The sequence below is a fragment of the Caloenas nicobarica genome, chromosome 12, assembly GCF_036013445.1.
Source record: "Caloenas nicobarica isolate bCalNic1 chromosome 12, bCalNic1.hap1, whole genome shotgun sequence".
In the NCBI taxonomy this organism is placed as follows: Eukaryota; Metazoa; Chordata; class Aves; order Columbiformes; family Columbidae; genus Caloenas; species Caloenas nicobarica.
In genome coordinates this window covers 6,670,307-6,684,286 of record NC_088256.1, presented here as the reverse complement: position 1 = coordinate 6,684,286, position 13,980 = coordinate 6,670,307, and the positions used below count along the sequence as shown (strand labels likewise).

At 36.8% G+C, this 13,980-nt stretch overlaps 1 protein-coding gene across 2 annotated transcripts in view; it reads right to left on the bottom strand.

The window, feature by feature from the left end:
* Positions 1-1,261: 1,261 nt before the first annotated feature.
* LOC135993317 (phosphatidylinositol-binding clathrin assembly protein-like) overlaps positions 1,262-13,980 on the bottom strand; it is a 29,851-nt gene continuing 17,132 nt past the window's right edge. Inside the window, exons 9-21 of one of the 2 annotated variants that reach the window (XM_065643084.1) lie at positions 12,847-12,932; positions 12,036-12,159; positions 10,127-10,263; positions 9,710-9,813; positions 8,828-8,974; positions 8,299-8,358; positions 8,077-8,187; positions 7,091-7,207; positions 6,954-6,984; positions 6,300-6,420; positions 4,160-4,216; positions 3,724-3,831; positions 1,262-3,143 (exon numbers count right to left, since the gene is read on the bottom strand). In XM_065643084.1, the coding sequence (XP_065499156.1) occupies positions 3,129-3,143; positions 3,724-3,831; positions 4,160-4,216; positions 6,300-6,420; positions 6,954-6,984; positions 7,091-7,207; positions 8,077-8,187; positions 8,299-8,358; positions 8,828-8,974; positions 9,710-9,813; positions 10,127-10,263; positions 12,036-12,159; positions 12,847-12,932 (1,218 nt within the window). In that variant the 3' untranslated portion in view covers positions 1,262-3,128. The remainder of the gene's footprint in view (positions 3,144-3,723; positions 3,832-4,159; positions 4,217-6,299; positions 6,421-6,953; positions 6,985-7,090; positions 7,208-8,076; positions 8,188-8,298; positions 8,359-8,827; positions 8,975-9,709; positions 9,814-10,126; positions 10,264-12,035; positions 12,160-12,846; positions 12,933-13,980) is intronic. The other variant, XM_065643085.1, reaches the window with a different exon arrangement.

The window sequence follows — 13,980 nt, the reverse complement described above, 5'->3', positions numbered from 1 at the left end:
GCAGCATGAAGTCCCGACAGTTTGGCTTGAATGACCCACTAAATTACAATAACAAAGTGCACAGCACACTTCAAGTCTTCCTCCTTGTTCAGACAAACATGGAGTGACATCTTAGTTACCTGCTTTCTGAAGTATTCAGAACAGGATTCTGACCAAACGAGTTGGAAAGAAACAAAGAGGCAGTCACATTTATATACATCGCTCTTCAGTGTTTTACTTGTCACAATTACTCCTTGCAAGTCTTGGGGCTATTGCAGTCACCCTCAAGAACAACCTTTGTCTTCAAGATGTTTATTTTGAGAACAAGTTCTGAGCCATAAAAGCCTTGACACCATCCTAAGTCCTTGGTTTTTTACTTCTCATGCATGAACAATGTTATTTAGAACACAGTACTCTGCATTTCCAATATGTGCACAAGGAAGAGGTTGGCAACAAGCAGTCCTGTGCGCTTCTGTGCAGAGAGAAGTGTGTAAAGCAATCCTTTCTTCATTCGGATAAATCTGAAAGCTGTGTTGCCGTGTTTTAACATATCAAATGTTCTGAACAAGACTAAAAAAGAAGGTCGCTTATAAAGTTTTTAGGATGTACTTTGTGGCTGTTCCTCCTGTTTTAATACTAAATAAATTGGTATCAGACAGCTTTGCAAAGAACCATTAAAATCCAGAGCAAATCGGAAGTAGTGCGAGCTATACCTAGTACTAAATCAATTTCTGAGCAAAGTACATTCCAGATATTCAGAATGCTCTGCAATAAAGTTATAACAAATATATACTGTTTGCCAGGCATTTATTTGCATATTTTATTAAAATAATGGATTATTACTTATACAACTCATATGAGAAAGAGACCTAACAGCTTACAGTGCTAGAAACTGCCTGATTGTAGCACTCTCAGCTCTGTCATTAATGCCCAGACATTTATTACTACATGTACTGATCTGAACTCAACTTTCCAGTGCTGAACAAAATCAGTGGAATTCACTATTTCTCAAATAAACAGTCCCCTCAACACAATGACCCAATCTAAACGGCATCTATTCCCGTGCCACATGGAGGGTAACTATAGGCACTGAAGAACTCATTGGCTTAAAATTGTACAATTGTTCAACCCAGTGAAGGTGGGTTAAAGCTTAAGCCCTTTGTAATTCAAACTTGAACATTATATTGCTGTATACTGGTCAAAATTATTTTCAAATCAATTCACATTCAGACACTCTGACTTGTAAATTTCTGCAAGGTTACATTTCCCAGGAAGTTAGTGGCTACAGATTCCAAGGTTTGGGGGGTGGTTTTTAATTTTGTTTCTTTTGAGATGTTTCACTTGGCAAACATATTTCCATAGGGTTAAGAAATACAACTTCTGCACTCTTTGGACAGAATTAAGCATACAGAAAAAGAGAAGGCTTGTTCCCACCGTGAAGACAGTGCCATATTTTAGAACTCTCTGCAGGACAGTTTGAACAAGATTCTCAGGCCTATTTGCATTTACAGTGAGAGTCAGAGATATTTCTGCAACTACAGACTCCCCAAAGGATAAAAGACATGCTACTCTGGAGGTCTATTTGTTGTAACAATAGAAAACTGTCCATTTTTTGAAAACTCAGCTTTAAAATGAATCATTAGTAGAAGTCATTTTACAGCACAGCTTTTCATTGTATTCTGCCACAAAACTTCTGGAAGAAAGGTTGCTCCCAATTCCATTTACTTGTTATTAATTACTTTTTTTTTTTTAATACTATCACTTTTTATCAGACATTTAAAAAAACAAGATAAGGCATTTTCATAGCCGATTTCAGTTTTGGAGGAAGATTGTTAAATATAAAAGACATGCCAGAAGTGTGCAGCCATCTGACCCATCATGAATAGCGTATTTCATAAATTAGTTGATTTAAAAGATTTTCCTCTCAAAAAGGAGTCCAGATTTCATAACATAGCATTTTTCCCTTGAAATAACTATAGAAGAAAAAGATTACTGCAGCATTAAAGATTATCTAAAAGTTTGCACTTATTTACACATTTTAAAATAATTACTTTTATATGGTTTACAACTAGGTTCTTATTTCAGAAAAGCAGCACAAGCTATTCTCTACAGTTGGATAATTTCAATATAGTTGCCAGTTCACAAGTGTCAGCACTACTGCAAGGTTTGCTTCTTTTGACCTAATCAACTTCAAAAAAAAAAATTGGATCTCTTGCCTCTTTTGCAGTTAGCAACAAGATTTTCAAATTGCTCCCACTTGCTGCTAGTGGGCACACCTACATCCACTGGCTCCCAAACCTGCTCTTCCTTGAGCTATGGAAGATGCCACCTGCGGAGAAGACGCTCGATTGAAGTGTGGCCACTGTCACCTGCTGGAGGCTGCACGTGCTGCTCTCTAACATCCTTGTTTCCCCTACTCCATCACAGTTTCAGCCCAGATCAGAGACCGGCTCTTTCAACTAGCCGCGTAACACTGACATACCAATGAAGCCATTTATTATTTTTACTATATATGCAAAATGTATTTATCTTGTTGATTCACAGCATTTCAAACTCACATTATAAAGTTTGCAAATCACTATAAGCTATTCTAATGTGAAAAAGCTGTCTGATTTCACACAATATTTGCCTTATGATAATGCAAGCACTGATCTATCAGAATATTTATCAGAGCACATAATTTTATTGCTCAACTTCATTTATGTTGTGTCTTGGTTACAACAGCCACAGAATTTACGGAGAGAATAAATAGCTTTGACATCTTCAGTTAACTTCCTAAAGTAATCCGCCAATAAGTAAGGTTGTAAAGCAATCATGTAACCCCTCTTCTGAGCTTTCAAGATGATAATCCAGCTTGCACCTTCTGAGTTAATCTCAATAAAATACAGTTCTGGTGATCAGTTTAAAAAAAATAAAAATCAGTGAACAAACATGACTTCATACTGCAGTGACTGTTATAAACAAGAATCTCTAAAGCATTGCAATTCAAAATCATATTGTATTATACAGGGAAGGAAACAGTTGCCCTGTTCAGGAATACATCATGGAAAGACTGAAATTCAGTCAGGTTTGTGGTTTGTTTGGGTTTTTTTGTTTGTTTGTTTTTTACCAGTATTTGGTTGTTCTCACATCTTGCTGCTTTGGCGGCTCTACATAAACTGTATCTGTGAAGTAGAGATTACATATTAATGCCACTTACATAACATATGGTTTCTCGGTGTTTTAGAATTATGAATCTGTTCAACTGCCTCGTTACTTGCAAGTTAAGACTACAGGTTTTGGCACTTTAAAAAAATCCCCAAAGAAAACTAAGACCAACAGAGATTTGGATGACAGAAGTACACAGTTTCTTCAACTTGAATGATCTCTTGCCCATGCCTTTTTCACTTCCCCATCACCTGATCCTTCAGAAAGCTTTCACCGCTGCTCTAGTCAGTATGACCAAACCAAGGATCCAGCTAATGTCACAGGAAGTCTAAATTCTACATATCTTCACCACTCTCATTTTGCCTTGACACAGCAAGGAGTTAGCTACGACATCTGATTTTTTCTTCCTCACTTCCTATATTTGCATTGTCTCACCATCTGAATTTGCTTCCTTGCCAGCAAAAGTTGTTGCTCTTGACTGAGGAACCCCTTATTTCCAAATGCAGGAATACATGCATAGCCCTTCATTAGACATTTGGTTGCTTTTACCAAGACTAAAGTTTCAATGTGATCTCAAGATTAAAGAAAACAGTTCACCTGAGTTTCAGAAACAGGTGCAAAAGGATTCGTTGGCCTTAGACCAGGCTGTGTATACATCATTGACTGGGGTGCCATCAAAGGAGCAGCTCCAATCTGAGGAGGTACCTGTTAGAAAAACAAAACCCCCACAAAACGGGTATATAAAATTCAAGGTAATTCTAGAAGATACTTTTTTTGCATTGTAAGTATAGTAGAAAATAAATATATAGACACACATACTGCTCTAGTAAAGTCAAAGACTCTAAAAAATTTGCTGTATAAAATTTAGAGTAATCACTTCCAATGCACATTGTGAAAAAGCTATCATATTTCACACACTGTTGATATTATGAAACAAAACGTAAGCTGCAGGATGATTTGAACATAACAATGCCTGCCATGAAACTCACTGGAGAGACAAGTAGGTTTTTCAGGAATACATCACATTTCTTACCATTCCGTATACAGGCACTTGAGGTGTGGTCAATGGGTATGTGATCGGAGCAGGTACCTTCAAATCAAGAAAATTTTAATGTATTTTAGATAGCCTCATGCATACTAGTAATACATATATATAAATGGTATAAAAATATGTATTTTTTGATATTTAAAATAACCAACGTATTTACAGGAAATTGACTTACATATCCAGGATAGTGTACTCCATTCTGGCACAGCAAAAGGAGTAAGGACAAAAAATTATTTAAGAGGAATTAGAACTGGAAATTCTAACCAAGGGATGGATTCAAGTCCAGTACCATAACTGTCTGTAACGATGCTCAACTAATTTATTAAAACAATTAAAGTGGGAGGAAAAAAAGTGCAAGGACAGTAACATCAGTAACTATGCCTGTTAACTTGGGTAGGCTCCCTGCCTAGAAAGTTACCACTAGTAAGACTTAGAGCAAAAATATAAGCTTTACTAAATCTAGCCAGATTTAAGTATATTGCTTGTATAAACATTTGTGTGAAAAGCTTTTAGAGGCCACATCATGCAATATTCCTTCTTCCTCCCATTGTGTGAGAGAAGGGCATAAAAAAACCCCAAGGAAGCCAGTGACCATTCAGCTTAAGCAGCAAGCTGCAAAAGATGTTTAGTCTGGTAAATGTTGCTCACATCCTAATTTCTGATGTCTGCAACATATCACAATATGAAAAAAAAAAATGAACAGCATCTTAAGCCCGTAATAGCTTTTAACTGGTTATGTTCCCAGGCACAGCGATGCAAGCACTTCACGTTGCCATGCATTGTTAAGTAGTGCTAATTATATTAAAAATTGAGTGCTAGCTAAAATACTTCACTATGAAGGAGTCTGCAGATGATACACACATTGGAGGGTTAGTACTCCAAATGCCACAGACCAAGCCAGGACAGTTTGACCTTTCCAATACTGAGGACTGAACATAGCTGAGCTAGTTCTTTGCAGCATTCATCATTGGAATTCCCAGCAAACAAGTGAGCAGATACGTGGCACAAAGCACTCAAATGCTTAGACCAGAAAGCATTAAGCATGATCACATCCACAGCGACCAAAGTGTGATAAGGTGCCATCTATTTTTTAAAAATAAGAATGCATCAGCACTCAAATGTAACATGTTTTAGAGCATCATGAGTGGATAAAAAATTTTATGGTCTCAGAAGTCTCACATAAGAGTGCTATATAATTGAGACATCCTCTCATCTGAATTGCTGAGTTTTGCTTTTGAGTCCAACACTGGATTTAATATTCTATTCAACTTTGATAATTTTGAATTAGTGTCCTCATGTAAGATGAGAAAAATAGGCATTAGAGGTAAAACTATTCTTATTGGAAAATAAAGTCTGACAGCAGTCCAAAATTCATAGCAAATGTGGCAATTACCCTAGTTGTACATATAACAGAGATGAACATTCCACTTCCCTCTAAGGTATTTCATAAGTTGTTTGTATTTGTATGAATATATATGAATAGAAGATAAATGAAAAATCTCTTTTTAAAGCATAGGAAAAGTCAGTTGCCTACAAATATCCCTCCAAGAAACAAAAGTGTAATTTACATAACTACAAAGCTTCCCCTTAGTATTTTGTACTGTCTTAAAAATATGAAGTTGCTATTGTGCATTATCAACGTCCAAAGTACTGCTTGTCCTGATAATTCAGGTGCCTTGCAGGGATTGCAGCAGTGTTTCATGTGATAAAACTGAAAAAGGAGCAAAAACTGGAAGGAACAGCAGTTTTGCCCTTGAAACACATTCTTAGGATTCTTAAAGGCGCATGTGTGTGCGCATGGGAGGAGGGTAGCAGCATCTCAAATGTGTACATCAGAAATGTTCTGGTTTGGGGTCATTTGTTTCAATTCAAAAAGAACTTAAGAACTGAGATAAATAATCAGCCTTTTGGTTGAGATATAAGTCTCTAACGGATAACTTTGACAGTGAGGGGAAACCAAGCATATTAAAATCTCTGCCACATTCAGTTTGCAAAGTGATCGTACGAGCATTGGCCTCTGCCCCCATTCATGTCCCAGACAGCCTTTGCTATTTTTTTAAGTTAATTCAAGCAGAAGAGCAGCATTTGCTAGAATGAAGTGTGATTTCAATAATACAGAAATTACCATATGTGGAATAGCAGGTAAAGGAGTAGGATTCCATGTAGTTGATGTGCTTGGTTTTGCTTGCCAGTTTGTTCCACCAGTAAGTTTTTTCTCTGTAGGCTGGGTCCACTGCATATCCGATCTAAAATGAAACTGCAGTATTAGTTTTCACAAAGAGTCAACAGCTAGAGTAACAACAACATAATAGAAAACCAAAGCATGCCTTAATACATGCACACAGCTCAAATCTATGGGTGGATGAGACACTCAGGATTTCAGTTATCTACTTATATACCTCTGTTCCAGGAAGCATGAAGTCTGGGGGTTCTGTTTTGCGTTAAAAGTGAACTATCATTATTGTACTTCCAGCACAATGATTAACTGATTTTTGTGTAACTGCAAGATGTTTGGGGTTTTTTTGTTGGTTTTGTTTTTTATGTTGCTTCATAAAAACACTGAAATAAAAATACAGCCATTTCAAGACTAAGGGAAGTGAATTACTTTGAACGTTAAGGTTGACCGTGTTTTGGTGACTGACCACATGCTCACTGTTTCAATGCTGTTCTTGGTACCAGATTACTTTCAAGAGTTGAGACTCTTGCCATATTAGTGGTAGTTAACCATGCCAGAGACTACCAAGTAGTCATGCAAGAATAAGTACATATATGCCCTTACTTTTTGGATGGAGTTCCTCCAAAGCCAAGATCTGTGGGGAAAGAGAAACAGGCAAAATCCATAAGTATTCTTAATTTGAGGGGAGGGATGAAAAAGCTTGTTTTGTTTTCAGTTAAATTTAAAAGCTTCACACTTACTTCCCACTAGATTAGCAAGGGAAGAATCAAGGTCATTTGCCAAAATTTTTCCGCTTTGCTGGTTGGCTAAAGTGGGTCTTTGACTTTGTGGTGGTACTGTGGGTTGCAAAACATCATCTAGAAAGTTAAAAGCTAAACAAAGAACAAAAAAGCAACTGTTAACAAAGCAGTTACACTGCAATTAACAAAAGACATCCATAAGCCAGGGAGATGTTTTCTTCACAGAACACTAAATAGTCTGAAATGTTATATATGGAGGTTCAACATGCTGGAAGTTTTTAAGGCTTAGACCAGCATAATTCAACCTCATTTTTTTACGGAATACTATATAGTAGCTACTAATCTACTAGAATCTTCAGTTTTACTTCAGTAGTAACTGATGATATTTTTAAATTAAGATGAACCTCCCCTAAAACTGAGGAAGAAGGTTGTTAAAGATTCAAAGTGTTCTTGTGACACAATATAGCAGCAATTTAATGATACTGCTAGTACCCTGAATGTACACAACAGTTCCTTTGCTGTATCTTCATAAGGACTTCGAACATATAGGAAAATAGCACCAACCAAGAGAAAGATCATAACCCAGCTATTCTTCAAGCAAACACACAAGTAGTTTTGCATTTTTATAAGTACAACACCTCTCAATGAGGTCAGAGGGAACTCATTATGCATCAAGAGCCAACACTGAAGTCATAAGCACTGAAAACAGTTCAACATAAACTTACCAGTTAAGAGAGATCCAGTGGGCCACGTTCAAAGTTCATTCCCCCAAAAAGAGAGGAAACCATTATTACACAGTATATGAGATTAGCCCAAGCTCATTTTAAAGTAAATAACTACAATTGAACTGATCGCTTGTCATCACCCCTATAATCAGCTTGCAAATGTATTAAAGTTATTAAATTTTGAACTGCAATAGCAGTTGTGCTAAATTGTTAAGCAACTGTTGCCTGTAGGGTGTAAATTAGTCATAAACTAGTTTTTACCAGTTGTAGTCCTGTACTCTGGTGCTGTAGATTTTCCTCCAAAAACAGCATCAAAGTCCACATTAATTGTTGAAGAGGTGGTACTTGGTGGAACTGAATGAAGAGAAAAACCTGAAAAAGAGTTTAGAATAAGAGTTTAGAATAATCAAATACACGGATGGAGTAATACTAGTCATTGCAGAGAAACCAGAAAGTTTTAAAAAAAAAAAAAAATCAAATTACCATCAACAGTCAGAGGATGATACACAGAAGCATACGTGGGTTTATGACCACTAAAGTCATCTTTGTAAAGAGAGAGAAGAAAATAAGATCAGTTTAAAAGAGAAAAAGGGAGAGGGGACCCAAAAATTAAGTCTGCAGTTAAAAATTAAGACTTTTTAGTAATAAAACTGGATTTTTTTATTTAACAAATTTGAAAAGCTCAGGTAACTCCTGCATTCCCCATTACAAAAGAGAAAGGAGGTTGTGGTTTGAAAGAAATCAGCAAAAATTCCAGCAACATTGAAAAGTCTTGGGATGTCTAGGTTGGGCAAGCTGAACAAAATGAGTTATTTCAGCTGTATAAATAAAACTTTTAAGAAACATAATTTACTACATCTGGAATTAATGCACTATTTTCACTTGTTAATAAAAAGGGAAGATATGTTCAAACCACAAAAAGATTACATGGCCCAGTCCATTAGCGTTGTTATCTCCAGTTGCAAAGACATTACAGGAGGTTGGGGTTTTTTGGTTTGTTTTGGTTTTTTACCACTAAAGAGTTCCACTGTTTGTTTGGAGGGAAAAGTAGAATTGATGAAAGGGGTGGTAGATTTTACAGCTTCTTCAACTGGCTTCATGTCAAAGATGTCCAGATGAGGTGGAGAACCAACACAACCATTTGAGGACGAGAAAGGACCTTTCAGATGCAGAAGTGAAGGAAAGAATAGAGAGCACAAATAATGGAAAAGAAAAACAGACTGAAATGATTATGAGAATCTCTAGACAAAGTCAAACTGTAAATATTCCACCTAGTGATCAGCCCATTAAAGATACAAATTCTTAGCTTCAGATAAAAATCCTAACAACTCTCTTTATTTAGGGAAAATAATTCTAGTATTGTCATTGGGTGGGAGGGAGAAAATGACAGAACATTTATCAGTCAAGAAAGTTAGATATTACATTTTTGGCTTCAAGAATCTACCTTTTAAATAGCACATAAGGGTATCAATTCCACCTATTAAAATACTTACACTTACTTAAACACAATGGTGTTAACTTTGCCTTATTTTAGCACTTAAGATATTTCTTTGCTATCTATCCAGATCATTCTTTGGAAGGATGAGTGAGGGTACACAGAGAACACTGTGCCCAAGAAGCTGGGAATGACAGCTTTGTTATAAGAGCTTTGAAGTCAATAACACCTTTTAAATGAAAAAAATACATTAAATATCACTTAATGGAGTGGAAATACTATCCCAGCATCTTTTCAGTTACATCTGCTTAGTTTCTATTTCCCAGCATTTTTTACCTTTCATTTTTAGTTACATTTCTTCTACCTCTCCCCTTTATTGCATAGCTCCATCATTCCATCTACTGCATATTGACACTACTGCTATGTGTTTTTAAAAAAAAAAAATTTCTATCAGCTCACCTCCCCAGGCACTGCTTGCTGATGTCGATATAGCTGGAGTACTCTGCACAGTTGGAACAAATGCAGGCTGAAGATCAAAAAGGTCACTAGAAAGGTTGGGCATGCTGAATAAGAGAGAGAAACATGAAGATATGTAACAGGCTTTGTATTCTTGCGTTATATGAACACTCATACCAATCTCACTTGCTCTTGTTCACTAGTTCAATAATAGTGGTAGAAAACAAAACTAGTAATTAAGCGCTTCTTATTGATTGATACCAAAATTCCCATGAATACACCAGGAAAGCATCAGCAAGAGGTTATTCTTGAAAAGTACTTGAGAAGTAACTAGGATCAGTGCTTTGCAGTTGATTGCGAAGCTACAGGCCAATGCAGTAACCCCTGCTTGCTTCAGAAAGCAAAGGAAGTATCTCTCACCTATTTGTTGTGGGTGCTGGCACAGCAAAGAGGTCAACAGCTACAGTGGTATTCACACTTTTTCCTGATAAGGTGCTTGGGGATGCTGATGTGGGAGTAGAATTTGATACTACAGAAATCTCTCTTAATCGCTGCTCCTGAAAGATGATGTACACAGTTTGCATTTTAGTTTTATTAATTTATTAACCCCTCAGTCCTGAAGACCTTTTCCAAGAAGAAATTTTAGTTATAGTCTTAATAAAGAAAACAGTTATTGTTCTGTAAAGCCCTGAAAACGGAAAGGTGATTGAAATTAGAGATAAGAGTTTGTTTTTAAAAAGCCTTTAAAATTCAAGGTGGGAATTGAGGTTTTAAATAATCATTTTTTTAAAAACTATTTACAGCTGTCTAGAAGTAAAACACACTTAGTCAAGCTACACATTCTAGGCTCCTTCATAGTCACTCAAACAGGTTATTGGACCTTTGTTCCAGAAAACGTTCAGAAGTCAGACTGATGACATGCATCCTAATAATACCCATGTGGTGTTGCTCTTAAGTTAGCAAAATAAAAATCTAGTTTGTTATTAATTTTAGGTTTACATCCCTTGTTACTTCTAGATACACCCTCTGCATTTATACAGCACAGGTCAAAGAACAGGCATACGTTTTACACAGCTTACATTCCAGAAATAAGATGTTGAGCGAGCTTGCAAGCTTCCCCACACCAAAAATGAAATTTGTATCAACCAATTTAATTATTCCGTTACAGCAGCAACAAGTCCTATTGCAGCAGAAGTGGGACAGTGACATCTGATTCAGCTCCTGAAAACAAAAAACCCAACCCCAACCAAAAAACCCAACCAACAACATCACAACATTTGCTGAGATTCAAGTGAAACAGTTCAGCAAAAAACCTACTTCACATTGATTTGAAAAGCATGCCTTACAGCAAGTCAGGAAAGTGAAGAATCTTCAACAGACCTATATAACTCCAGAGATGAAACTCAACTCTGCATTCCTCATTAAAGTTTATTTTCACACTCCAAATAGTTTTAGGACTCCCATAATGTGGCCTCCAGATGACACGAGCAGAGTTGCTTCATCGTTCAGGTGTGTCTAGAGATGTTAAGGCAACACAAGAAAAATTCCCAACTGCCCCACTTGCATGTACCTGGGACACTACAGAACTAGAGATTTAGCTTTCAGCAAGAGAAGAATCTTGCCTTGTTCGAGATTTTATATTCTGTATGTTCTCAGGAAACAGTGTTATAAGCAGGTTAAAAGGACCTGAAGGACCAGGATTCCGGCCTTAAGAGAGGGATGTTACTAGGACTGCTCAAAAGGTAGTTGAGTGCTTTGAGGAACCAAGCAAGACAGACACACTAACTTTCTTTCAAATGTGTTGTTATTTGAAGTCCATAAAATATACCTAAATATATATTATTTCAAACTGTTCTTTAAACTAAATTACAGAATTATAAATAAGAGCAATTATAACGTGGATAGAACTGTAGTGTGTAGTCTCATTATGAGCAACATGACTGAAGAAATGCACTAAAGCCATATGCTATATATCATGGGGAAAAAAAATTCCCTCCTACCAATAATCAGTCTCGAAATAGCAATGCTGTATGTTCAGCTGCTGAGATGTAATCTAGAAGTGTTGTATACTCATTTTGTGAATCTTTGAGATAAATAACACTCCAAAGAAGAACAGAAATTATTTATATCAGCTGTCTGCTATTCAAATCATACTCCTGGTAGAAGGGTCACCACATATCAGCAGCCATCACACCTGCATCCTACAGACTCATGTCTTGGTCTCTCTTAAGATGAGAGTTCTTCCACCATACCCTATTTTAAGCCAATCGTAGTTTTCTGGTTAAAAAAAAAAAATCTCAGAATACAAAGTTGTAAAAAAATATAGTACCTTAAGTGCCTGCAGTCTAGCTTGTTCCTCCTCCAACGCCTGCTGCTTTTCTTTCTCATCCATCCTGCTAAATGACATTCCTGTGTTGGCAAGTGTGGAAACAGCACTGGACAGGGCACTAGCTCTAAAAAGAGTAATAATTTTTAAAAAGTTTCATTAAGAAAAACAGTCAGGTATGCATAACTTATAATTCAATCATCAAGTGCCCTATCTAGTTGTGTGTCATTCCCCCTCCACGTCAGTCTTTTCTTCCTTTACTCTGGTACAGAAAAGCAGACACCCCAATGAGGGAGTCTGGTGAAAAAGCAGCATGCGTACACAAGATTACTCGCTCAAGTTTCAGTGGGTAGGAACTGGAAAGTGCAACACACACCAGTTGTCTTTTTTTCTATTAGGTCATACAGACTAGACTGGAATTCTATTCCATTCAAGTGGCAGAGGCACAGAAAGCTAGTTTGTACATATTATACATATAACAGTAAACAAAACATAGAAGTTATTCCCTATATAGTATACTTTTTTAGCAGAATACTGTGGTAGTGAATCCTCAGATACTTGCAAAAAAAAAAATCTGAGGAGCAAGACAGCGACTCAGGAAGGTAGGTTACATGAAGGCATTTATCAATATTCACCAAGTTTCTAGGGGAGGATGCCCATGCCAAGAGAGATCTCTCACTCTTCAGTCAAAAGTACTGCTCATATATTTGGAAGTGAATAAAATTCAAGGAGAACACCAAGTGACTGAATCTTGAAAATTCTTAGTATGAAGATGACAAAGTATAGATATCGTTGTAATTCATTGGGTGCTCACCTGCTGGCAGCAGAGACTTCTTTTGTTTTCTTTCCCTCCACAGAAGCCAAATGCTGTTCCAGTGCTTCGAGCAAGCTGCTGGGTGCCTAAAGGTAAAGTATTTATAAATCACTGTTTCTACACAACACATCATTGTTTAGTACACAGATTAGTTTCCTCATCTACTAACAACAAACAAAAGCCCACACATCAATAATTGTGCCTTTGGATTTTGCTGCCATCCTGCACACCTGAATTCTATCTACCCAGTTGTGGTTCTCATAAAAGAGTAGCACCAGAGAGACATGAAGTAAGGATTCCCCCAGAGTAGGTCTGCTTCTGTGTGTACAAGTTGCCTTCTTGTTTCTGGCAAAAGTATTTGTTAAGATTAATCCAATAATTACAGCTGATTAAGCAGTACTCCCTTAAACTCAGGGAAGTACCAAAATGAAAACTTTGCATTTCTGATCCCCTTTCCCCTGTAACAACAAAAAGCCACTCACTTTCCATTCCAATATTTACAAAGGCTTACATTAGAAACACTTGACTACAGCAGAATGTTAGGTTTGATACAAAAAGCAATCAAATTCAACCTTGTCCAACAATACTATTGTAGACTGAGTAGTTATTTAACGCATGACTACACAATAAACCGACTCAATTACTCCAAACACTTTGACAGCCTGAAACATCATAAACTAGCAACATCATTTCAAATAAAGTTGTTTTATGGTGGATTTGTCCCCCAGAAAAGCATTATCCATGAGAAGTTTTCAAACATTAAGCTGTTTTTAAAGTAATGAAGATTTAAAAAACAGGCTTCTCGCCACTTAAATCCAGCAGGAAGTCAGGCACTGGACACCTCAGCTAAGCCTTGAGAATCCTAAATGAGCTTTAAGTGACGAATACTCACAAGCTTACCAAGACATTTGAGAGCACAGCCATGACACTACCATTCAGTACCTGAAACAAAGATCTTTAACTGATACGTAACAGAAAAGAACAAGTTTAAAATATACAGACTAAGGCACACCAGAGCTGCTTTGGTTTCTATGGCAACCAATAAAAAAGTGCCAATCATAAACTGCCAGTCATAAACTGCCTTCTCTCTGCCATATATTCATATCCAGTAGAGAAAGATTTCTTCCATACCAA